This window comes from Giraffa tippelskirchi, chromosome 9 (genome assembly GCF_054371585.1).
Source record: "Giraffa tippelskirchi isolate mGirTip1 chromosome 9, T2T-mGirTip1v1.2.pri, whole genome shotgun sequence".
Classification (NCBI taxonomy): domain Eukaryota; kingdom Metazoa; phylum Chordata; class Mammalia; order Artiodactyla; family Giraffidae; genus Giraffa; species Giraffa tippelskirchi.
The window spans coordinates 94,709,876-94,737,860 of NC_137283.1; the positions used below are offsets into that span (position 1 = coordinate 94,709,876).

General features: G+C 37.0%; 1 protein-coding gene across 2 annotated transcripts in view; it reads right to left on the reverse strand.

Annotated features, from left to right (window-relative positions):
* NKAIN2 (sodium/potassium transporting ATPase interacting 2) overlaps positions 1–27,985 on the reverse strand; it is a 635,629-nt gene that overhangs the window by 479,244 nt on the left and 128,400 nt on the right. For both annotated transcript variants that reach the window (XM_081530500.1, XM_081530501.1), the window contains one exon: positions 23,737–23,817. In XM_081530500.1, the coding sequence (XP_081386626.1) occupies positions 23,737–23,817 (81 nt within the window). The remainder of the gene's footprint in view (positions 1–23,736; positions 23,818–27,985) is intronic.

Consider the following 27,985-nt stretch of genomic DNA (forward strand, 5'->3'; position numbering starts at 1 on the left):
TCTTATTTTCTACAGAAATTGATTCCTTTGGATGCTATCTTTACAATTTCAGGGATGTTACTTTTAAACAGTCAGCAAAAGTCAAATTGATGTCTTAGTCATTCAGTAACATCAATGGTTTATAGTCAGAAATCAAGTTAAAAGGAGCTTACAAAGTGAGTGAAGGAGTCAAACCACTTTAAGAAATTATGTATCATAAGCAAATGGTACCCTCATTCATCTCAGTAAATTTTGTGATTAAAATGGACTATTGATTGTACCTGATAGAGAGGTGCATAATTTAATCATCAAGTGAGATCAAATTAGCAATACAATCTTATATAGTCTTACACAGCACCATTTATTCTTGGTGAAGATGATCCAGAATCACTGTGCAATATTTGAATGTGTCTCTAATACAATACAGTGTGAATGCTTCTTAATGCCCTGCTCAGGTCAGCTTTTTTAGGTTGCTGCTGTGGTAGACTTAGTTTTTTATTTGCTCAAATGAAATATATTGACTGCCCATGGCATGCAAGGTGATAAGGTTACACTAGTGCACAAGTTTATAGTTTAGCAAGTTCACTACTCCATGAATTTTAGTTTCTATGTCTGGGGAGACAAATATTATACACACACACACACACACACACACACATATATATATATACAATTTCAGAGAATAGGTACCATGAAGAAAACTCATTGGGATAAAAGTATTTCTGTTATGTTCTCAGAGAATAGCTAATACCTGTATTTTGTGTTTATTGAATATTCTTACTGTATGAGCCCATAACTAAGAATTTTGTGTGTGTGTGGCTTGGTCATGTCCTACTCTTTGCAACCCCATGGACTGTAGCCCTGCCAGGCTCCTCTGTCCATGGAATTCTCCAGGGAAGAATACTGGGGTGGGTTGCCAATCCCGTCTCCCACTTTATTCCCAGATTTACATAAACTTCCTGAAGTTAGTATAATGAATATTTTTATTTTACTAATGGAGAGACTAGAGTCAGAGAAATAGAATTATATACGGTCAGTCAGATATTAAGGAGAAGGGCCACACTTTAAGCTTCCCAGGTGGTGCAATTAGCAAAGAATCCACCTGCCAATGTAGGAGACACAAAAGATGTGAGTTCAACACCTGGGTAGGGAAGATCCCCTTGAGAAGGAAATGACAACCCACTCCAGTATTCTCACCTGGGAAATCCCATGGACAGAGGAGCCTGGCAGGCTACAGTCCATGGGATTGCAAAGAGTCGGACATGACTGAACACGTGCACAGATGTCCACGATTTAAAGCCATGGGAAGGTGAGGAGTGGGAGGGAGGTTCCAGAGGGAGGGGATCTATGTATACATAAGGCTAATTCACTTTGTTGAACAGCAGAAACTAACACAACATTGTAAAACAACTATACTCCAATAAACATAAATAAATAAATGACCAACTAAAGAAAAAAAAAAAAGTCAGCTACTGGTCCAGGCTTCTTATGCAAGTCCATGTATAGAAGACAGAGTGATGTCAACAAAATAATGGAGAGAGAGAGATAAATATATGATAAGCGTAGAAGTGGGGAGGAGTGGATACACAGAGGAAAGAATCAGAATAACTCTCCCGGAAACTGACACTGCAGGCAAGTGAGTGGTTAAATAGAGTTTAGCCAAGAGAGGTAAGGATGAAGGGGCCCTGAAGGCAGAGGGAACAGCATGTGCATGGTGACAGAGGATGCTCATGCCTCCAGTGAGACAGGAATGTGAGTGCAAGGAGCTGCGGGAGGTAGGGGCGGACGGGGAGGGATCAAAGTAGAGACAGGCAGAGATCAAGCTGTGGAGGGCTTGCGTGCCATGCTGCAGAGTTTGGCTTTATTCTGTAGCTAACAGGGAGCCACTGAAGTGTTTCAAGCAGGTAAATGACCTTATATGATTTGCCCTTTTAGAAAGATCACCCTTTTTGCCAGAGTCCAGTGTGTACTGGAGAGAGAGAGGCAAGTAGCCAGAAAAGATGGTCTGGGAAAGTTGATCTCTGGGGCAGTCAAGAGGTCATGGTTTATGTCAGCCAGCAAATGTGGGGATGGATGTCATATCTACAAATGATGTGAAGAAGGCAAAATTCACATGACTAGGTGACTGTGAAGGGAAAGGGAGCTTGGGGGAGAAGTCTTGGTGGATTACTCAGTTTCTGGCTCAAATGGCAATACTACCCGGGGAAGAGCAGAATCGGGTGGTGAAGATGAGACAAACTGCTCATGGCTAGGCTTCAGTTTCCTCATCAGTAAAATGAGAAAATATCATATTTACCTCATTGACTGTGATGAGGGCTAATGAATTGTAAAATATCTAAGCCATTTAGGATGTTTCTGGGCACATGCCAGAAAACCATTCACTATGTCAATATCATGAGCAACGGATTTAACATAATTTTGTTGCCTGCTTTTTTATTCTCACAGTGATTAAAGTTATTGCCCTAAATAAACTCTAGCTGGCAATGCAAATTTAAGCAAAGAAATACAAAACTTGTAACAGGAAGTAAGTGTTGCTCTCATTATACATCAAGTTGTAGTCTCTTTAGTCATGCATGGATGTGAGAATTGGACCACAAGAAGGGCTGAGTGCCAAAGAATTGATGCTTTCAAACTGTGGTGTTGGAGAAGACTCTTGAGAGTCCCTTGGACAGCAAGGAGATCAAACCAGTCACTCCTAAAGGAAATCAACCCTGAATGCTCATTGGAAGGACTGATGCTGAAGTTCTGATTTGTTTGCTGCCTATTGTGAAGAGCCAACTCATTGGAAAAGAGCCTGATGCTGGGAAAGACTGAAGGCAAAAGGAGAAGAGGATGGCAGAGGATGCGATGGTTGGATAATATCACCAACTCAATGGATATGAACTTGGGCAAACTCCGGGAGATAATGAGGGACAGGGAGGCCTGGCATGCTGCAGTGCACGGAGTCGCAAAGAGTCGGATGTAACTTAGCGACTGAACAACAACAAGAGATATTAAGGCATTATTTATTTACTCTGTGTGTAGGGTGTAGTTGAAGCTAGAGAAACCCCATAACTCCAGGAAACTGCCTGCTTGATATTCTCTGATACTAGCAATGAGCTTCTGACAGAGAATCTTACGACTTGAACTACCTCAATATTGTGCAGCTTGAGCAGATTTGAAAAGATCTATCAGGGTATATTCTCAAGATAAATCTTCCAAGCTATGAGCACATTATCCAGAACTGTACCAGAGTGGGGCTGGCCCTTCAGACACAGCAGAGTTTTAGCCCACATTTGTTTCAATTTGGCTAGGTGCCTGTCTGCTGATGATTTCAGTTACAACTGATAGAAAGAGAAAAGTTAGAAAATGAATAAAATATAGATTGCCCATAAATTAATTTTTCCCTTTTTTTCTCTTACAGAGGAAGCATCCATCAAGGATGTAAACAATATAAACTGCACTTTCTTCTTCTCTCAGCCAGGAGTCTTCTAAATAATACATTGATTGCATATAGGATTACAGTAAAGCATTTGTCTTATACCTTTTATATGGATGCAAAAAGAATTAAGTAGCTGTGTTACCTCAATCATAAATCTGACAAGGAAATGCTGTTCCTAAAAACCATCTACAGTCTAAGACACCTTTGAAGGTAAATGCACCATTTTAATACCACTGTTTACTACTGTAAATAAAGTGATCAATTAATTTGTTGTGCTTGAAAACAAAGAGAAGACATGATGTTCATTACCTTACAGTTAGGGGATAAGCACAAAAAATGTGTGTTCATGCTAAAGCACTAAGGAGCTTAGAATGGAATAATGGAAATTGTAAAGGATGCAAATACTCATGTCTGACTTAAAAATAACATTTACAAATGAAGATTCCTGACCAGCATTAAGTGGAAATTAAATTATTTTTTTTGTCCCTAAAGAACACAAGCATTTAGCATTTTTAAAAGTTATCAACACTTTTTCTATCTGACTGATTTTTATTATTCAGCAAGCATCAACCTATTCTCCTTAATGGTAGACACGAAGCTATTCAAGTCTGCATCAACCTGCTGATACAGAAAAGTTCAGTTAAATGCATGATATGAGGCAAGGATCCCAAGAGTATGCAAAGGTATACATTAGTTAGAACACAGTTAAGTGATGTAACGCGCAGACCTTACAAGTTTATTTCTTGTACCTTTAATAGTTCCTGATCTGCAGGTGCGTTTCTTCCACAACAGAGGTTCTCAATTATTTTCTTTTAATCTGAAGACTTGTTTAGACTCCTTTCCCAAACAAAAAATTGGTCAGGAGAATGACACTGTTTCCCATGTTTGTGACTCTCTTTAATGTCTGGCTTCATAGAAGACAGCTGGACTTCATACGTACTTTTTCACTTAATCTTTCGTGACATGTTGTTTTGGTTGTAATTATCTTAAAAGAACATGGTCTCACAATGAAATGCACTAAACAAAGGGAAACGCAATTTCACAGCCCTTTCAGATGTTTGTGAATATTTCAAATAAAAGTGGATATTCTTCTTGATACTATATCCAAACTTGACAAGTGGTCATTTTCTAAACTTTAGTTGCATTGTGGAATCTAGGCCATATTAATGAACATTCATACTTTTTTTTGTATTAAAATGCATCAGCATGTCTTACATCTTGAATGGATCTTTTACCCCTATATCTGTAACATCATGTGTGGGTCACTTGAAAATTACTGGTTTGCTGAGTTATATGGATCTCCCAAATGTTAACTTACATAATTATACAATATCAAAAAGTCACATTTATAACATCACTTATGCTTTCTTCGGTGTTATTGTGAAAATAATTTTTAGTTCACAGACCTCTTGATAGGGTCTCTGAAACCCCCAAAATGATACTTAATGCACCACAGTCCCATATAGTGATTCAGAGAATCTGGACCCTAGCTCGGGGCTTCACTATTCTCGCAAAGAGCTCATCATTTTGTTCACACTCAGACAGTAGAAGAAAGGAGGTAAATAGCATATGTCTTTCTTTTTTTTAATTAATTAATTTATTTTAATTGGAGGCTAATTACTTACAATATTGTGCTGGTTTTTGCCATACATTGACATGAATCAGCCATGGGTGTACACATGTCCCCCATCCTGAATCCCACTCCCACCTCCCTCCCCATCCCATCCCTCAGGGTTGTCCCAGTGCACCAGTTTTGAGTACCCTGTTTCAGCATAATTGATTCTTAAAAAAAAGGTCACTTCCATGAAATAACACACATTATTTCTGCTTGTATTCCAATAGTGTAAACTATTTATACAGTCACATGTATATGTAAGGAAGGGGGACAGGAAATGTAGCCCCTGGGGAATATATCATCATCTGGTCTAAAGTGCTCTCATATTATAGCTGTAAATATGTTGGATGGTGGTGGTAGTGGTGGTGGTTTAGTCACTAAGTCGTGTCCGACTCTTACAACACTATGGACTGTAGCCCTCCAGGCTCCTCTGTCCATGGGATGTCCCAAATAAGAACACTGGAGTGGGTTGCCATCCTTTTGCGGGGTATCTTCTAGACCCAGGGATCAAATCCATGTCTCCTGCATTGGCAGGCAGGTTCTCTACCACTGAGCCACAGAGAAACCCTGAACAAAGAGTAGGAAGGTCCTCCCAAGGGAGACGCAGCCATATATCTGCTGCGTCACTGAACCGCTGGGACACAGGAGGCTGTAGTAGCTGCACCTGGTTTCTGTTCATCCTTATATTAATCTCCCAACAATGCAGCAGATTTCTCAGGATTTCTTTCTTACAATTTTGTTAGAAAAGTAGTAATTGCAAGTAGTAAAAATCGATTAAAAAAAGTTTCAAAAGATATATAAATTGAAGAGCAAAATTTTCCCTCCTCTCCAGTAACTCACCCTCCACTCTTCCTCTTGGTAAGCTTCATGGAAACTGGGGCATTTTTCTCCTCGAATTTTTGGGTTTTTTCTTTAAAACTTAAAAAGTCAGGCTAACAGAAAAATTACTGTAGTAGGGAACATTCAGATTTTACAAGATAATGGGGCAACCACGCTATTTCACAACGATAAGCCAGGTTCCTTTCATAATGTCTTTCCTGATGTGCAAATGACATTGTAGCTCTAACACTGGCTTTCTTGATGACTTTTTCAAAAAGACATCTGATAAGCTTTCTTCTCTTAGATGTCTTTTCTCATGATAGAAATCATAATCAAGTACGGTACTGATTCTACAATCAGAGCTAAGCTTCTATACTCCTAGATTTCTCCCAAGGCTACAAGTAATATCCTGCCTTTTCCCTACATTGAACTGCTGTGACATAATCTTTACTGTGTATAAAACCCGTACAAGTTAGAGTTCAATCATAAAACAAGAAAGCACTTTAAGATTTTTGGAAACTGAATTTATGAAGCAGGGAATTGATCACATACATGATGACAGAAAGGAGAAGTTGAAAGGCGAATACTGAAGAAAAGCAAAACTAGCAGCAGCAGCAGCAAACCACCCCCAATCTTAGGATGGAGAGAGAAGCCAGGCAGTACTGATGGAGTCCTGACTGGGGGCCCTTGTTAGAATCGGGATCTGCAGCAAATAAAATCAGCAGGACACGGAGGAGATGTGGTCATGGCTGGGATCTCTGGGACTCAGGAAAAGGAAAAGAAATACCTGGATTCTTATTTCTTTTTGCCCATTTTCCAGCAATCTTAAGAGTGCTGTTTAATTACTAAGTCATATCCGACTCTTTTGCAACCCCATGGACTGCAGCCCACCTGGCTCCTCTGTCCTTGAGATTTGCCAGACAAGAATACTGGAGTTGGTTTCCCTTTCCTTCTCCAGGGGACCTTCCTGACCAAGGTTTGAACCCACGTCTCCTGCATTGGCAGGCAGATTCTTTACCACTGAGCCACCAGGGAAGCCCTCATCTTAAAGGCACTATTGGCTAAACCTAGAGAGAAGACAGACAACATGGAGCCTGAAAGGGTCTGCTCTCTTGAGGTTCAGAGCAGAGCACTAATATGCCAAGGTCCTATTCCTAGATCCCAGCAATACAATGATAGGAGACCTGGCAGGGAAGACCGGCATGAGTCCAGCCAATGCCCAGTGACCAGTGAAGGGCACAGAGCCATTGACATAACATTCTATGAGGCTGGAAAGAGAGAACACAGAGTGAAAAAGGGAGGAAAAAGGAAGGGGAGGGGAAGAAGATCTGAGTGTCAAAGGTGAAAAGATCTATACCTCCTGAGTTCAGCCTCCACTAGCAAAAAAAAAAAAGATGTTTGATAAATGCTGTATTGTTTGGGTCTTAGGCCTATTGGAGCATCAGGAATTTCCACCAGGTGCAACTTCCCCAGTGGCTCAGATGATTAAGAATCTGCCTGCAATGCAGGGGACCTGGGTTCAATCCCTGGGTTGAGAAGATATCCTGGAGAAGGAAATGGAAAACCAGGATCCTCGCCTTGAGAATTCCACGGACAGAGGAGCCTCATGGGTTACAGTCCATGGGGTCGCAAAGAGTCAGACACGACTGAGCAACTAACAGTTGCACAACTGAGATACTGTTTTCCCTGTAGAATCTGCGTGTCTACTCCAGCATGATGCTGGGAGCTAGATCAAAGGCTTCAGCTTTCCCATTACACCCTAGAATTGACCTTGATGGGGGTGGGGGTATAACCCTTCTAGATCAGGTAAAGCATTCCTGCTTTGCAGCTTGTGAAAAGTCAGAGTTGACTCATCTGTAGCCAGGTTCCCTCAGGGTTTCACATTTTCCAGGGAAGGACTTTCCAAGCCCTCTTAGTCCTATGAGATAGCCTTATCTCCCCACCTCTGGTTGGACAAGCATGATGGCCTCGTTTTTAACTGAGCAGAACTCCAATTCCCTGGGCTGTGCAGCTGCCTCACTATTTCCATCTCCAACGTTGAGGAAGATGTCTGTGCTGGTGCAAGCAACTTCAGTTATGAACTAAAAAATGATCCTGATGTGCCTGGCCAGTGTGGCTGGGTGCCTTTAGAGAGTATAACTTACAGTGATTGGCGGTGTCCAAAAGAATTAGAAACTTCATTTGCCTCTGGGATTCAGATCATTCAGATCCCTGTGTAGTTGACATGTGTGGCAGGGTTCAGCTAAGCCCAGCTCTTCTCTCTTGAGATTCCAAAAGGCACTGAGACCCCAGATATATAAAAGAAAAGAGACTGGAGTCTTGTGGAAAGAGATATGCGTCTTTCCCTGAACTTCAGTGAGGTCCTGAAGTCATTTCTATCTTGTACATGCTCATCATTATACTCATCATATATCATTACAATTACATTTTAATTACCCATCTTCTCAGCTAGACCTTAGAAAATATGAGCTGATGACTTGGGTCTCACTTGCCTACCGTGCCCTCACCCTTGGGTCTAGGGCACATAATTGATGCTCACAAATATTTGTTGAAAACCAGGAAGGAGAGAAAGAAGGAAGGATTTTAATGATAGAATATTGATAAATGGCAAGATCCGAAGATTTCCAAAATATTGTTTCAAAGTATCTAATTTCAAAGACTGAACTGACATTGAATGAAATCTGTTTTCAGTGATACTATATTTCTTCCATCTGTAAGACTCGACATTAAATTTCTTGCTAAAGCACCATTTTGCCGGCTACACAGATCAGGAAACCTCATTTGTAATCCAAAACCCATATTAAATGAATGACATGTTATAATGCTGTTTAGCAAACATCCATCAACAGTGCTGACAATACCCAAGTTCCTTCACAGAGAACAATTTGTCGATCAAGAAGTTAATTTGTAGGGAAGTATGGTCAAATTTAACCAATAGATCCATTTTAAGGGCAACATGTCTTCTTTTACAAATTAGAACACCTCTAGATAAAAACAAACATCATTAATAGCATAGATTTTGATGTCATTTTCCCATGAAAGACTAAAAATCAAAGTAAGATAAATTATACTTAATATTAGAAAAATAATTTAAAATAAAAAAAAGCATGGTTGTAAGAAGCATCTCATTATTTGCCTGGTATTACCTTGGAAAGGTTGGGGTTGGTTTTGAGGAAGGGTTTTAAATGTGGTGTAAATTTAAACAAAGGAACTGACATAAGAAATTTATACTTGTCATATGTTCTCTGATTTAATTAAAAGAGAAAACTTAAATTTGAAAATATGGAGCAAATTAAATATGCTTTGAGGAAACCTATAGTGCATGCATTCAGGGCTAATTCTTGTGAGAAGATATTTAATATAATATTTAAATGTACTAATATATTTCATGCTATGGGGTTCTGTCTGCTTAGCATTTGCCCCCCCCTTTTTTAAAATATAAAAGCATTTTGCATTATTCAAACCAGAAGATAAACAATGGTTCAATAACAACTTATGTTCTTTACTGTAAAAGTTGTTGACTCAAGTGTATTACAATAATCTCACTGAGAAACCATTTTCCAAATCGCATTTAATCACACTTGGATAAACAGAAACCATTTTGCATGGCTTTTCATGTGAGCATGTGGCTAAATGGAAGTGGATATGGCATATGATTTGTGATTTAGCAGGGCCAATTTTAGTCAGAGTTGTGAATTTGTAACTTTTTTCTTTTAAGTAGCATTATGTCTCCAACTAGGGGGTCCCTGAAATCTCAGTTCCTCTGCAGGTTCCTCCCTATATAAACACTTCAAATCACAAAAGTGTTTGTTCCTATGCCCTTCTCTGCTACCTACAATCAGAATCTTCTCTTACATTCTACATTCACACTGAAGTATAAGCTATGCACAGGCAGCCTCAGATATTATGTCATTCAGGGGTCTATATCTGAACTTAAAGCAAAGGCTTAACCTAGAGATCAAGCTCTAGGTAAAATGCAAGTCAGTCATAGATTCGAGTTTTTGAGTCATCAGGTTCTTGATGGAGGTCTGCGAGTCATACTCTGATAACAGGTGTTTACTCTGACCAGAAATTTCTCTGCTTCTTCATTTAGAAAATGTCTCTTTCTTTCTAAATTCTATATCCTTTTCACTTCCTAGAGATGATGATGGTTATCAACCACATCTTCTCACAAATTGATACAAGCTAAAAGAGCATATTATTACTCTGTGCGAATGAGAAGCAACTCTTCCAATTTTCATCTGTTCTTCCTCAGTACTTTTTCTGGCTTGATTCTTCCTCTGCTATGTAGTAGAGTCTGTGCTGATTCTTTTTGGTTAGTTACTGATACCTAAATGAAAGGAAATCTTTCTATATGAGCAAAAGTAGATCCCAAAGTAGATCTCTACATAGTTTATTAAAATGCTACTGCTTCACTAATTAATGTTAATGAACTATTCATTTAATTAATCCATATAATTAATTTTGTTAACCTGTCTATGTAACAAATATATAGGGAGCACCTACAAGCATTATTCTCAGTGCTTGGAATACTAGGGTGTCACAGGAGATTTAGACATTACACAAGTCAACAAATAAATGTAAGAAATAATGCCAGGCTGTGATAAGTGCTGGGGTTCCCAAGTGGCTCAGTGATAAAGAATCTGCCTGCAATGCAGGAGCCACAGGAGATGTGGGTTCAATCCCTGGGTCAGGAAGATCCCCTGGAGGAGGGCATGGCAACCTACTTCAGTATTCTTGCCTGGAGAATCTCATGGACAGAGAAAAATTGGTGGGCTACAGTCCATAGGGTCACAAAGAGCTGGACACAACCAAAGTGACTTAGCATGCATGCCTGCATGGCAAGTGCTATGACTAGAAGACAGGGAACCCGTGTGAGAAATGGAGGAGTCATTTTAGGCAGAATAGTTTAAGCCCTTTTTGAAAAGGTGGCCTTTAACTGGAGGCCTATGTGAAGAGAAGGAGCTGTGGGCCATGGGAAAGTCTGAGGAACAAGGCTCTGGGCAGAGGAAATACTATGGAATAAGCAACTGGATCATCAAAAAGCAAGAGAGTTCCAGAAAAACATCTACTTCTGCTTTATTGACTATGCCAAAGCCTTTGACTGTGTGGATCACAATAAACTGTGGAAAATTCTGAAAGAGATGGGAATACCAGACCATATGACCTGTCTCTTGAGAAACCTGTATGCAGGTCAGGAAGCAACAGTTAGAACTGGACACGGAACAACAGACTGGTTCCAAATAGGAAAAGGAGTACATCAAGGCTGTATATTGTCACCCTGCTTATTTAACTTCTATGCAGAGTATATCATGAGAAACACTGGGCTGGAAGAAACACAAGCTGGAATCAAGACTGCCAGGAGAAATATCAATAACCTCAGATATGCAGATGACACCACCCTTATGGCAGAAAGCGAAGAAGAACTAAAGAGCCTCTTGATGAAAGTGAAAGAGGAGAGTGAAAAAGTTGGCTTAAAGCTCAATATTCAGAAAACTAAAATTATGGCATCTGGTTCCATAACTTCATGGGAAATAGATGGGGAAACAGTGCAAACAGTGTCAGACTTAATTTTTGGGGGGCTCCAAAATCACTACTGATGGTGATTGCAGCCATGAAATTAAAAGACACTTACTCCTTGGAAGGAAGGTTATGACCAACCTAGATAGCATATTGAAAAGCAGAGACATTACTCTGCCAACAAAGGTCCGTCTAGTCAAGACTATGGTTTTTCCAGTAGTCATGTATGGATGTGAGAGTTGGATGGTGAACAAAGCTGAGGGCCGAAGAATTGATGCTTTTGAACTGTGGTGTTGGAGAAGACTCTTGAGAGTCCCTTGGACTGCAAGGAGATCCAACCAGTCCATCCTAAAGGAGATCAGCCCCGGGTGTTCATTGGAAGGTCTGATGTTGAAGCTGAAACTCCAATACTTTGGGCACCTCATGCAATGAGTTGACTCATTGGAAAAGACCCTAATGCTGGGAAGGATTGGGGGCAGGAGGAGAAGGGGATGACAGAGGATGAGATGGCTGGATGGCATCACCGACTCGATGGACATGGGTTTGGGTAGACTCCGGGAGTTGGTGATGGACAGGGAGGCCTGGCGTACTGTGATTCATGGGGTCGCAGAGTCGGACACGACTGAGCGACTGAACTGAACTGAACGGAAGGAACTGAGACAAAAATATGTCTGGAGGGTTGAGGAACAGGAGAAGGGAGCTGGCTGGAGAAGAGGCTGTATGGTACACAGAAGCAGGAAGGACCCAGCAGAAGTCTTTTCAGAGGATGCCTTGTACATCATTGTATTAAATGCTTTCCTACAGAATATCTTTATTATTATAGTTTTAGAATTATTATTTCTCTGATTTTGAGAAGACTGTAAAATAAGCTACATATAAGTAATTCATAACATTAAAATAGTCTCTAGGTGTGCTGTTATCAGATATTTTCTCTCTATATATTTTTTCTCTATATGTATTTTCCCTATATATGTATTTCCATATATATATTTTTCCATATATATGTGTGTGTGTATACATATATATAATGCATCTTTGCACATAACATTCTGTCCCAATTTCTAATTTGTATCTGTGTCAGGATACTTTAAATTTGCTTTTTAATTACTAGTAACTTGTTTAAAAACAAACATGACTCAAAATCTCGGATGCAAAGAATGAACACAGAAAATTGATGCTAAAAAAGCTTATTCAGTAGTCAGTTCTCTGAGTCTCATCTGCTTAATTGGTGCAAAACAGCACAGTGTTAAATCAGTAAGTTACAGGCAGATGGGTGTTGGCTTACAACACTGCTGTTAAACCTTAACTAGGAGGCATCTATGAGTTCTGTAGGTCATCAGTAACCCTTTTCACCCATGCTGATGGCTCAGCATATCTCTGTCACTATTATTAGAAAATCAATGGTAAGTCCGTTCTCCTGGGTCACTCCATTCATATACATTTTCCCCTTTTTTCCAAAAATCTGACTCCTTACCCCTTTACCACTCAAATTGATGACTCTTGCCTCTTATTTTACTGAAGCATACTGAAGTAATTAAAAGAGAATTTATTGTTTCACTCGCAAATCTACCAGGTTGCCTGCATCTATACGCGTCAGCTAATATTTTCTCTTTGCAGTGGGTGCATTGTCCCTGTTCCTATATAAGGTCAAATCCTTCACTTCAGCACTGGATCCTGTCTTTCAGCTACTGAAGAACTTAAAATAGCTCTTACACCAATGAGTTTCTCCCTCTCAGTAGACTGTTTCCATTGGCATACAAATACTCTCCAATATCTGCACTCAACAAAACCTATAAACACAAACCCCTAGACTGCCCTGTTTCTTTTGCTGTAGCCCTATTTCTCTGCTTCTCATAGCAACAGCCCTTGAAGTAGCTGCTGTACTGTCTTTGATTCCTCCCGTCACATCCTTTAATAAAGCTTTCTTTACTATTTGCCCACCAAAATCACTGTATGCAAAGTCAAGAGTAGCTTCCATTTTGCCATATTTCATATTCAGTTTTCAATCCTCATTCTTATCACAATTTATCTTCCCTCCATTTAGTTTTTTTTTAACCTAATCTCTAGGACACTAAAGTCTCTTGACTTTCTTCTTAATTCACAGTCCATTTCCCATTGGTCTCTTTTTCTGGATCCTTCTCTGCTGGAGCTATGAAGTTTAAAGCCCCAAACAACAGTCTTTAAGTGTTTAGCTCTCTTCTTTTCTCTGTCTTTTTTAAGAGATTTCATTCTTTTATGTGCCTTTAAAGTTCGTTTGTATACTGATGACTCAAATTTATGTCTATGATTCAGTACCTCTTTTGAGTACAAGACTCACATTTTACTATTTACTTAGGATGTCTAATGGGAAGTTCTGATATAATGTGGACAAAATAGAACAACTGGTTCTGCACATATTCTTCCTCCTTTCCTATCTGTCCTCTGTCTGCTCTCAGCTCAATAAATGGAAATACCAAAATCTCCAAATGGCTCAGACTACAAGCCTGAAAGCCAATCCTGATCACTCTCTTCCTACACCCTGCAAAAGAGATATTAGCAAATCCTGTTATCCTAACCTCATATCATATCAAGAACAGAACTAGATATCATCTTAAATGGCATCCACATACATATGTCCACTATCACCACTACTATCTCCCCGATCCAATCCAAAAGCATCTACAACTTACATGTAAAAGTATCCAAACTGATTTCCATTTTGCCACTCTTGTCCCCCTACAGAATATTTTTGCAACAGCCACGGTGATATTTCATAAATAGAAATTACATCACATAATTCTTAGCTTATTCAAATTCTCCTTATGCTTAAAATAATGTCCCAACCTCGTACATTTTCAGAAAGCTGAGAAAAATGAGTTATTTTATATTTATACTATTTCAAGTTCAGATAGAAAAATCAAATATTTTAATAAAAATCTATTATTTAATTTTAAGGGGAGTGTATTAATAAGATATAGAAATTAAAATAAAGGCTGGATAAAAATAGAATAATGGTAAAGAATAATATTTGCTAGTGATTTAGATGTATGTAATTTTGAAACATAAATTGATGTTTTACTCTGAAAGTACAGAAAACAATAATGCAAAGCAACAACATATGAGGATTTGTTTTTATTCATATTAGCATATTTTAAAAATATTTTCTAAAACATGTAAACGTTTTCCTCATTTCAGCTTGAAGTAAACTTGAGTTTTTTCTCTTTTAAGCAGTTTAGCAATTAAGGCAAACAAAAAATCATCAAAAATCCTGAGGACAGCAATTCTAGTGAGTCTAAAAGACTGTTTTTCCTCTCTCTAGGAAGGGCAACTCTCTAGTGAGTGGACAGCTGCAGGAAAAATAAACGCAGATTCAACAGACCCTGGAGATTTGAGAGGTGAGAGATGTCACAGACCGCCTGCCTGCATATGCTACTCTGTCTTGTCTTTTCATGTTGTTTTGCTTCTAATACATTCTAGGAGAACATAACTTGAAATTTATTCCAAAACATGGTCAAATAAAAATTTAGATTACAAATTACTCTGTGAAAATATGAAATACTGAAGCCAAATTTCTTTCATTAATAATACTTTATATAATCATTTACATTACTCTTGTCAGTACCAATACATTTCAGTTTCTTCTTTGTTGAATATGCAATTATCTTCTTCCCCTCCTTTTTCAATCTTCATATGTCTTCAGATTTAGTAATTCCATAGTTATTAGGGAAAATACTAGAGTTTGTGCTTCATTTTTATTTTTGCTTGACTATTTGATAATGTTTTCCAAATGGGATCATGACACTTTTGCCCCTGTAGAGAGATCTGATCTTATGCAATACTCAAAAGGATGGGATTGTTTAGAAAATAAAATGCTTACAACCAGGAAAGAGATCTAAACTCAGAAAGTGTTATAACTCTGATATATCACATTTATGACATGTTTACTTTTTTCCTTTGTCACTTTTCTAAAAGAAACCCATAATACTGTTACAACTTGCATTCTTAATAAACGATGGAATTAGTCATAGACTGAATGCCCATCTTTCCAAGGTTAGAAGACTGCAGTGAAATACTCTCATCATTGTTTCATAAGCCATTAATTCCTTATGGTTTTTACAGTATTCATTCCCATTCATTAGATAATATTCTGCTATCTTTGCTTTCAAAACTGTGCTTCTGGCTTTACATTTTCTAAAGAATAACTTAGGAGGAAAAAAAAAACCCATCAGTCCTAATTATTTGGCTATTTGGTAATAATAAACTCAGCTTTTTTTCTATTGAGAAGAAGGAAACAGGAAGCAAGAGGACAAGAAGAATTGGACTCATTACGCCTCACACTATGACGCCACAGTTAACATACAATACAAATGCTTTAAAAAGTGAGTAGAAGGGGTGTGGATATACAAAATGCTTAATGGATTAATTTCAGTGCTCATAAAATCCAGTGCAAAAGCTCAAGTCCATCCAATCTGCAGGCTGCCTGATGAATCTGTTGTACTGGGCCCACCCCCAGGAGGGCCCCAGCCCCTTGCAGTGCCCGGCTAGCTGCAGCTCTCTTCAAGAGCAATTGCAGAGTGTGCCAAATTGTGAGATATTGGTTCCCCTCTTGGGACTAATTGAGAGCACCAAACTCATTCTCACTTGTGATTCATCAAATAAAAGATTTGAGGACCTGTCACTAGAGGTTTTTCTGGCAGAGTGGAAAAGGGACAGAGTGTCTCTACGGAATCAGCAGCTACTTCACTACAAAATGCCTAGTTTTTGCACTACGAAATATATGACATTTTTTGAAATACCTCCTAATTACTTCAATTTTATATATTACACTACCTATGAGTGTGAAAACCCTAGAGTCCTCCAATTACCATTAGATACATTCCTCTAGCAGGTTACATGTGCTAATGAAGGGAAAAAAATCTAATTATAAGTCTATAAATGGCTGTTTATTAGTGAGTTATCCTCCTCTTTTTACCCTTCTAAGCTATTTTTCTGGATGCATTAGGCTGTATACACATTTTGCTATTTTAAGTGTGGAAAACAAATCTATAAAGAGGCAGAGGGGGAGTAACACTTTGAGTGGTATGTTGGAATGAAAAGCAACTTCAATGTTTCAAAATTTCTTCATGCAGTTCTCAAACAGTACAAAGATTTATTAAATAGTCTTGCTTTCTTCATATTGCTTTACATTTAATAACAGTATTTACCAAACATTGCTAGCTGGTTACCTGTAGTGAACTGAACTACAATCCAAAACTTCAACTGCTTCTTCCAATGTAAATTGTAACTACAGGACAGAATAGAGGAGATTTGTTACCATATGAAAGGCATGGAAAATAGTCACTTATTGCTCTTTCTGGCCAAATAACCTTGGATGCTAGAAGCAGAAAAAATGGATTTATTTCACTATTTAATATCCTTTGAGTTGTATTTTTATATAATTTCCCACAGTTCATCAAAGCATCCATTGTCCCTGAGTGAATTCACAGACAAAGAGATTGACATTCTGCCCTCCAAAACTAATTTGGCAACTGTCAATCCCAATTTAGTTGCCAAATGTGTTCCAAGGGTTATGTTAGGATGATGGTTTACAGTGAATCAGGGGACTTTGATAAGGTTATCACAGACTGAGAACACGTGAGGGGCTGGTGTGGACCATGCTGAACTGGACATAATTCTCAAATCAATTCTGTCACTACTTTAGGGTCTAAGAGCGCACTTAATATGAGATCATTCTAATCTAGACAAGTTATTCCAGGGGTTAAAAAAATACAGTTGTTTTCACTGTTTTTTTTTTAAAAAAACTTCAAATATTTCTAAATATAAAGCCTTAGAACTCTTATTGGAAGCATGTTCTTTTATTTTTTACGTGGCTCTGTGAATAATAAACCTATAAAGAGCATAGTTGCTTTAATTTGGCATAGAATAAAAATTGATGTTCTAGAATGATCTCTGATTAGGCTTTGAGACAAAAAGAATGGCACTTGCTTAGACCATGTTTGTATCTGCTTTCTTTTATTTCCAGCTGGATACTATCTTGAAATATTAATCTCTGTGCTTTTACTTTTCATACTTAACTTTTGGAAACTTCACCTAGTGAATCAGTGATATCCTTCTTGCTTCAAAGAGGAAAGACATCGAAGTAAGGAAGTACAAATGAGAACAGTTAGTTTCTTGGAGCCATCAAAACCATATAGCCCTCTACTTCTTGCAGAGAAACAGAAAGCAACTCAGATATTAGAAAAACTGGTGGAATTGTGAAATGGTTTACATTGTTTTAACCACAAGAGTAAAAAAGGTAGAAATTCAAGTGGGAATTCTCAGATCTTTGTAGCTCTCAGTGGGAGCCTCATGAAGCATATAAGATTTTCAATACCCTGGGAATAAGGCTCCTCATCTTCTAAAAATTCAATTATAATTTTAAAATAAATATGCAAATAAAATAGTATTAGATATAGGGCCATTCATGGTCTAGTCATATCAACCATGGACAAAGGTATGGGGACGTTCTGGAAAGAATTTTGCCATACAAATGAATATATATGGTTTGGGTATTAAAAATGAAGTTAAGTATAAATTCTCCCCAGAGCTCTTGGTAATCCAGTTTTTTGCTTCACTTGATACCTTTGGTAGAGTCAGTGTTAAGTAATAAATCTTCATATGCACACACATCACAAACTATACTGGGATCCCTGCTTAAAAGGAAGTCAAACCAGGGCACTTCTCTGTGCTCTGCTTAAAGGTTATGGGTAATCTAATCTGTAAATGCAAAGCATGTTCCATGAACAAATAAGAACATCATTGCGTAGGAATTTGTTATTGAATGTTTACTACTAATGTTTGCTACTAATTATCTTAGTTCTTGTTGCCTGAAAAGAAGAAAATTGTTTTTTCAGAAAAGAAGAAAATTGATCATGTGCTTGAAGTCCTCTCCTTTAAAAAACAACTTCTATGGGTTTGAAGCCTGAACTCAGCACTTCTCCGCCAACCAGAATTAGCAAATGCCCCCAGAGCATATACCATCTTCTAAAGGTCAAGTCATCTCTTTGGGGGCAGTTACCAATACAAAGCATCATTCCATCAGCACCCCTCTACTGTTTTTGATTTGTTATTGTCCAAAGTTTACAATACACACACACACATATAAAGACTATATGAAGAATAAAAACATGCACTTTTAGCTTCATCTCATGGTCAATCTATAAAGACTGCTATAGCCCTCCCAACACAAAACAATTCATTTCCTCTTTTATTCATGTTTTAGAAAACAATTTGCTTTGCTTTTCTTCTCTGAGTAAGAAGTGAATTAAGGAAGTCGGATTCTTTGGGCACGATGATAAATCCTTTGGGACATGTTGAATTTAAGGTGACAATGGAATTGACATGACACAAGCAGAAAGTTGGAGATGTGGGACCTTAACTAAGCAACAAGGTCAGGACTGAAGATATAGATCTGGCAGATAATATGTGTAGAGATGATACTTTAAATTATGACAGTAAATTGTATTTTCAAGTGAAAGAAAGTAAACAGAGAAAGAAGTAGAAAGATCCAGAGATCTTATTCTTTACTTTAGGGGCCTTAAAAGGAAGTAGAACAAGTAAGCAAACAAAAGAGAATTGTAGAACTAGGAAAATAAGCAGTTTAATTCAATGCATTATAATAGGAAACCAGAGAACAGAGGCAGCTATTTCATTTCTATTTGGGGGAAAATTATACTATATGTAATTCTTGATAACATGTAGGACATTTATCCTACATCCAAAAGCAAAATCTATTTTGATGATTTGGGAAATAATTTTTTATATTTCATTTAGTGATAGTTAATTCAAGTTTTCTTAGACTGTATGCACTTTAAGAAAAGCAAGATAAAAAATATGAATCCAATTAACTGTCATCTTGATATTTATTAAACTTAGTCTTAAATCAATTATCAGAGGTATTCATGTTTTGTTAGTAATTGAACAGGTCTTTTTACTTTTTGAATATCATTAATTCAAATTAAAAAATAATTATGAGATGTCTCTCCATACCACCTTTTCCCACATGAAATCATAAAAGCAAATCTTGATACAAGCATTGATTTCATTCAGCAGAAAATATCCAAATATCAGATACCTCTTTAAATGAATAATTCTTTTTTTAATAAAAGGAATAAACCTGGGATTGATACAATAGCACTTCATTTCACACAGCACTTGCAACCGGTTTTTAGGATTTGTTCCCTATTGCCTATAGTATATGACAGGTTTTGTTCTCTTCCCTTAGCTTTTGTTTGCAGGAGTGCAATTTTATTCTTCAAAGCTTAAATAGGCCATATTTTTACATAGCTTTTTTATATATGAACTTTTTAAATGAAAATTTATACCTAGATAGCAAAAGCAACTATCAAAATTGTTAAAATATTGCAGCTTTCTAGACACTGCTAATTAAAAGCATTCATTAAGTATAATTAATTGCTTTGGTCATGTCTAACAAGATAAGTTTCTGATAATATAATGAAACTTATGAGATATATACCTGCATCCATATTATCAAAGGGCTAAATAGAAACAAATTGGATTGTTTTAAGTGTAAAATAATCCTTTGGTTACTCTTTCATGATCTGTAAGTAAATTATTTTATTTCTAAAGATAAAGGGTTTATCTTTCACTGATGGTGCCCGTAAATGACCAAAGTAGAAACTGAGATCTCAAGACAGTCACATAAAGAAAAGTGTTAAGATATAATTTTAGCCCAAGAATAATTTATAATTGTGACACATCCAATAGCATACAGTTTTCTTTGCAGATATCAGAAGAGCACTAATATTGTTTTCCTGAGTATAACTGTTTGAAAACCATTTCATAAATTTCATTTTCCCAGGTGATGTAGCTAGTAAGTGAATTACCATATTATGTGTTTTCCTTCTAACAAGGCACTTCGAAGTTAACTATAGAATTGCAGATCTCTTCTCTTTTCAGAATAACTCAATTTGGTTAACAGCTGGAATTAGTTCCATTTCTATTTGACATGTGAGCAAGAAAATCACAACTGACCAAAATAATCCCATAAAACAATCAGACTAAGCTACATGAGGAATTCACCAAACTATTAGCCTAACAGTCCAGGTCACATTTAATGCTCAAAGGCAGTTGCCTACAAAGTTAGCAAACATTTTGGGTTAAAAATTAATGCCATCTCTGTCTCATTAACAGAGCATCTATTAAAATATCATGCCAGGAAGTAACAAACCATATAGTGTTTCAGAATGTTTGGTGGTGGTTTAGTCTCTAAGCTGTGTCTGATTCTTTGTAACCTCATGGACTGTAGCCTGCCAGGCTCTTCTGTCCATGGGACTTTCCCAAGCAAGAGTACTGGAGGGGCTTGCCGTTTCCTTTTCCAGGGGATCTTCCAGACCCAGGGATCGAACCTGCGTCTCCCGCATTGCAGGCAGATGCTTTACCATCTGAGCCATCAGGGAAGCCCTCAGAATATTTAGTCACAACACTAATACTTAAACCATTAATATAAATAGTGTGGAAGTAGTTATTATACAATGTAAATGTTTGGAAATGGTTTTGATGTAAGCTATGTGTTTATTTGTTCCTACCATATTGTTAAATTATATGACATTCACAGTGTTTCATTAATATCATTGATATAAAATTTTTAAAAAGAAATTTCTCTGATTGATTAGTTTTATTTTTGCTTAAATCTCATGGGGACAATAATGAAAATATATTAATTGATATTATAATAATGATGTTGGATTTACACAGAATTTTTGATGGGAAAAAATATTGTCTATACAATTATGGATACAAAGAAAACTGAAGATCAACCCATCCAGCCATGTGTATCATATTATTATAATTAAGTCATTTCATTCCTGAAGGTATTCATTAATGACACTAATATCTGTTTCTCTCATAAATACATGGCAGATAGTTTAGCAGAAAAAGTAGAAAAGACACTGGAATAAGAAAACACAAAATTCTAAACTCTAATGGGTAACTTGAGTTTGCCTTAATATTATACTACTTTGTATTATTTCTTGCCAGTATTCATTATGAAGAACTAACTCCTTTACAAGGTGCTTTATGGAAATAAACACACTCTCTCACATACATAAAGACCACAGAATGTCCTCCCTGATTTTATTTCCCATATTTGTCCTTCAGCCTCAAACAAACTGACCCATTCATATGGTCAAACAATTTTTGGGGGGGAAGTGAGGGAATAAAGTGGTTTATATTCTGAAACCTAAGTATTATCAGCAGTTTCAGGAGTCTCATTTTTGAGCTTTCATATATCTGTACATTTTTCAATCACCATTGCTTCCTTCTGGCACTCTATTACTTGAAGAATGTGAGGCAGTTGCAGAAGCTCAAGAATTAAATGGCATAAATACACCTTTCTCAAACCCTTTGAGCAGGAAAAGGGAGGAAAAACTCAGTACAGATAACAATATAACTATGCCCTTTATAGTTTTCCTTTAGATTATTTGTTAAAAGGAAATTATTAAATTTTCATGTGCTCTGCAGAGTCTAGCCTTGGTTTATAAGATGAAAAGAAAAAGAAATATTATTAACTGCTTCACTACCAAGGGATAGCCATTACCTGCCTGTGTGCATTAGCAGAATTCTTAGTAACTTGGGTTTCAACTCTCTCGAATGCTAATGTTTTAGGATGTGCCCTCACTGCGATTTTAATGCCCATGTCCAGGGTCATGAGATCACAAGCTTTATCCAGTGCCTACAGTCATCATGTGGAGTGGGAAGCAAAATTACAGAACATTTGTGCAGCCAGCCTGGCTCAAACCTCTCCTTTTTTAATATTAAACAAACTCTCTGATCTGCGAGATCATCTTGCTTAGCCAATACGCCTGAATACCTGTCTTCCAATGATTAATGTGATTATTTCATTGAAAATGTCATTAAAAGTCATTTTAGTAGGAATCTCTTTGAAGAAATGACATTTTACAGCAGTGTGTATAAATTGGGCAAGGAATTCAAGTCCTGGGAAGCATGCATGCTTTTCTGGCATGAAAGAAATGTGAGCTTTAAGCAGAAAATTAAGTGTCCTTCTGAGAGTCACCTGAACAATTCCTTTTCATTGGTCACGACATGTTCAGGAAAGGACTGCCTGCTGCCAGGAGTGTGGAGTATGATGTCTGGTGAGAATCACAGAAATGCCATCCACCAGGGCAGATACAGCAGAGGGTCCCAGTGAGAACTTGTCCTAAACCCGATCCTAAAACTACAGGTTCCAGAAGCCTGGGGTCTATCTCATATGATAGTGTCACCCTCTTATCTTTCATTATTTGCTTTGGGGAAAAAAAAAAAAAGTCAAGACTATTTATACTCAGGATCATAGTTAAATAATAAACAAACAGACTTGAAAATGTTCAGAGAGCTTTTTGAAGTGCCTGTATGCTAGATTAGAAATATGAATTACCATGACCCCATCCCCCACACATCAAGCTATCTAGCCCTGGGAACACAGTTCCAGGCCACTTTCAGCTCTTTTAGCCTTTTAAAGCAGGTTATCATCTCTGGGTTTTAAAAGTGTCAACATCTTTGCATCATCTTTCTGCTCTAAGGAGTAGAGAGGTAAAAGAACATTTTTATAATCTCTTTTAAAATTACTATGAAGATGTACAAGTTTACAACTCTCTCAAGTGTCTCAAGGTGGATTTGCTACTGTTTTGAATGGATTATCTTATTTGACTTATTTGCTGTTAACAGCATTCAACAGAAGAAGGATGATGGTTTTAGAGATCTACAAACTGCATTATTTCAATAGTAAAGGCATTTATGTTAGAAATATAATAGCAAGACACGCATGCAAATACAGAAACATACACACACTTATAGAAGTACAGCACAAAATGAAACCTGAATGAAAATAAAAGTATTTTAAGTCTTTCCTAGACTGTTTTAGAACAAAATATCTATTTCATTCATTTATGTGATAAATTATATCCCTCTGGTAACAGTCTTATTCAACTAAAACTCATTAATTATTTGAATTATTACATTGCTATTTGGGTCTAATTAGGCAAATCTTCAGCAGAATAATAAGCAAACTAAGTGATTTCATAAAACCTTCAAGATCTTACCTTTGATAAAATTCCTACCCTGCTTCAGAAATCTCTCATGAGTCAATGTTTTAAAAGCACACATTCTGCTCATTGTAGTAATCAATATTTTACTTTAGCTTTTCTTAAAATAATAAAGGGCATTTTTGTGACACACTGAACTATTTCTTTGATGGTAGAAATGCAGAGAGATAGATGAGGACAGCTTTTGATTTACCTTCATTTGAGGCGCATCTAAGTGACAAAAGCAGGGTGAGACTGCCTTACTTAGGAAGAGGCCTGTTAACACACAACTGATGACTCAGGCAAATCAGATGGCAAATTACCTTTGAGAGGTCCCCAGCCTCCAAATAGAAGCAGATAACAAACACATTCCACGTAACCCAGAGGACTAGCCAGACAGCATACTGTAGAAAAGCAAGAGAGAAATAACGTAATTAATTTGGAATCAGCTGAGTAAGATTTAAATCGAACTTGAACTTCTGAACACCAAATCTTAAGATTAGTGGGGAATATTAGATATCACTTCTTTCTAAGAAACAGCATGAGATGTACATTTATCTCTAGTTTGAGTTTTTTTCCCTCAGTGTTATGGACTATAGTGCTACAGCTCAAACTTGCTTAGGGATAATGTCTTCATTTTTTTAAGACAAAATAGATAGTAGCCCACATTTCTGTTTTCAGGGGGAATGGTTATGGTTTCTAGACATTAAAAAAATAATACCTGAACAGATGTATCAACTACAACCCTTCAAAAAGGGAACCCTTATCTTCCTTTAGCAAGATCAGCTCAATGTTGGATAACATGTAACCTTTCCCCAACTTATCTAGGGTCATCTTCAAATCAGTTTTCATATCTCTGTCCCATCTAATCAGCTTTCTCTCTTTGGTATCTTTTTCCCATTTATCTTTTCACCTTCTTATTTTATCCTCTCCTGACCCCCATTATAGTGACCATCTAGTTATTCCCTCTAATTCTATTTTGTTATCTTATTCACTGTGCTGTCTTTGTCAACGACAAAATTTTCTTACCAAGACAGAGTCCTGAGCATTCAGTTAACTAAAACTTATTAAGCCCCTTGTTAGCAACATGCTAGAAAGACACTCAGAGAAGGCAATGGCACCCCACTCCAGTACTCTTGCCTGGAAAATCCCATGGATGGAGGAGCCTAGTAGGCTACAGTCCATAGGGTCGCTAAGAGTCGGACACGACTGAGTGACTTCACTTTCACTTTACCCTTTCATGCACTGGAGAAGGAAATGGCAACCCACTCCAGTATTCTTGCCTGGAGAATCCCGGGGACGGCGGAGCCTGGTTGGCTGCCGTCTATAGAGTCGCACAGAGTCGGAGACGACTGAAGCGACTTAGCAACAGCAGCAGCAGCAGCAGAAAGACACTGAGGATACAAAGACCAGTGATAAATTCTTTGTGATCTCAAGTCAAGTAAAGGAGGTAGATCAGAAAAGAGATGCTTCTTATACAAGAATCATAAAAGGATGTATAGTCTGAGCTTAGGGAAGAAAGATAGGAAAAGTGTACAAAGTATTCTGAGAAGAGGTAGTCCTGCAAAGTTTAACAGAAGAGTTGAAACATCTTCCATTAGAGGTGAACCAAGCTAACTTATGGATTTTACCAAATAAGTGAATCAGGGGTTGGAAGGGCTATCATGGGAGGGTGCTATAAACAAAGAGACAGCAGGTGTGAATTAAAAAAAAAAAAAAAAAAGATGAAACAAGAGGCTTCTACACCATTTCTCTGCTAAATAAATACCAATGGCTCCCATTATTTATATGGTAAGTTCCAAACTCTTTATTTTACAGTTCAAGGACCTCCATGATATTGTACCATGGTATCTTTTCAGACACAGTTCAGTTCATCCTTCAAGCCATTAGGACTTACAGATATATTGGATTGATTCTCTTCCATGTACTTGGAAAGTTATTTCTCACCTCTGGGCCATTTTGTATGTTATTCTTTATCCTTTAGTAATTTTCCTTTATCCTAAGTACTTCTCTTACCACCTATCAATATTCTATTTTTCTTCAGAGGTCAATATAAATATCATCTCTTGAGTGATACCCAGTTGGAAATGGTGTATCCCTGCTTTGTGATCCAGTAAGATCCGGCTTACTCAAATTTCGTTCCAAATGTCTTACATCTAATTATTTGCATCTTTTTCTCCTTTGCACAATGATAAGGTCCTTGAGGGAAGAGACTATTTCTATCTATACTTATATCCCTAAGTTTCTAAGTTAATACTTGGTACAAAATAGGTATTCAATAAACATTTTGTAATCAATCAATGAGTGAGCAGCAATATGGGGGAAAAAAAAATCCTCATTTTCAGAAGAACTTCTTATACCCGTTCCAGATTTGATTTTCATGAGAATACTATGATCATTCATGTAGTGTGAGGACTGAGAGCGTCACTTGTTTCTCACTCTTTGCGACCCCATGGACTAGGACTGCCAGTTTCCTCTGTCCATGAGAGTTTCCAGGAAATAATATTGGAATGGGTTGCCGTGCCTTTCTCCGGGGGATCTTTCTGAACCATGGATGGAACTAGCATCTCCTATGTCTCCTGCATTGTAGGTGGATTCTTTACCCCTGAGCCACTGGGGAATCCCAAATGAAAAGACTATGTAATCATAAATAGTAACTCAGTTGCTTTCCAAGTGATGCATTCATCTAACTGCTGAATTATGTTCATTGCTCAGAATAAAGTAAGGGCAAAACTAAATGGCCAAACACAAAAGAGAGGGTTTGAGAAGTGAAAGCTCGGTACTGGAAATATAGTGAGAAAGGTAAGCAGGCTGGGGCGTGACATAATCATAGTTCATTATAAGCATTCCTAAGATTAGTGAATCATGTCTTAAAAACAGCTCCTTTAATTACCAGTTTAGAATTGTGGACAGTCAAGTGTTTTAATATTAACAATGAAAATATCTTTAATAGATATATATATGTATACTCATAAAATAAATATCCCTGGTAAAAATGATTGGACTATATTCATCTTTTGCTCAAAGTTAATTATGAAAGTGTTCGTCAGTTGTGTCCAACTCTTTGTGACCCCATGGACTGTAGCTCACCAGGGTCCTCTGTTCATGGGATTCTCCAGGCAAGAATATAGGAGGGGGTTGCCATTCCCTTCTCCAGGGTATCTTCCCAACCCAGGGATAGAACCCAGGCCTCCTGCATTACAGGCAGATTCTTTACTGTCTGAGCCACCAGAGAAGCCCTTATTTTAGCTTTATTTTTTCATCTTCAACAATAAGCGTCATTTATTCTGCTTAGGCATTCTCATCACTTTCTCATCCATTGTTATGATACAAAAGAACAAAAGTAGCCCAAATAAAGCAGCTTATTTTCTAATTCTTGATCATATTATGACCAGGGATTGCCTGCTTTATGATATAAATCCTTTCTCCTAATTCATAAATCCTATTACATCTACTTCATGCTATACAAATGTTCAATTATAAGAAATAAAACATACTAAATACATTAACTAAAACATATTGCTATTACAATTAATTTGATAATCAGCCAGAATCTGATAAAAATCCAATTTTAATCATAGATTACACTGTGGATCAAAGAGAAAGGCAGGCTTCTACCTTCTTATTTTACCAATGCTGCTATTACATACTCATGCTTCCTTGTGATTTTATGTCAATGGACACATTTTAAAGACCACATAATTTTCAGTTTATTTTATAAGATTATATTTCCCCTCAGTTATAGAATTTTCTTATTGTAGAAAATATTTAAATTTTTGATCATATATGGCAAATTGAGAAAAATACCATGCTTAGATATAATCACTTGTATCATTTTAGTGTATGTTTTGCATGTACTTTTTCTATTAGTGCCTTTTTCAGTCATATATGTTACCATAGGAATCTTTCTCTATATTCTGTTACCTGAATTTTTTTGCACTTAATTAAAATATCTCATTGAATATTCTGTAACATATGTTGCAATTCAATGATGTATTATGAGTTATTCAACTAATTATCATTAAAATTTTTGTGCTTTTCTTATTCTATTTTGATCAATTCCTATAAATTTGGATTTTGCATAAAAATTTCAGTTCAGTTTGACATATTAAATCATACCTGAAAATATTTTGTTTAATGGACTATTCCTAAGGTAGACTATAAATGTTAGAATATCCAACAGGCATCATTTTAAGGAACATATAAACACGGCTATTAAATTTTATGCAACTCCAAATAAAAACAGAATCCCCAAAGGCATTCTATTCTTGTTGAAGCAAAAAGTGGAAAATAATTCCCTTAGATTGAAGAAAAAAATGATACTCATTCACCATGAAGACACCTGTACATAACTAATTTGTTTCAAGTCATGCAACATATTTCAGACAAGGATATTTATAGCCCTAAGGCTAGAAAGACTCCATTGAAAGAGCTTTTGATGTGAAATAATAATAAATCAAGTTATATAGGAACATCCTAATTGACATATGCAAATAAGAGGTTTGAAAGGCTAATGAAACATAAAAATTAGTGAGAAAATACCAATCTACACTTTTAAAAGCTGAAATTCAT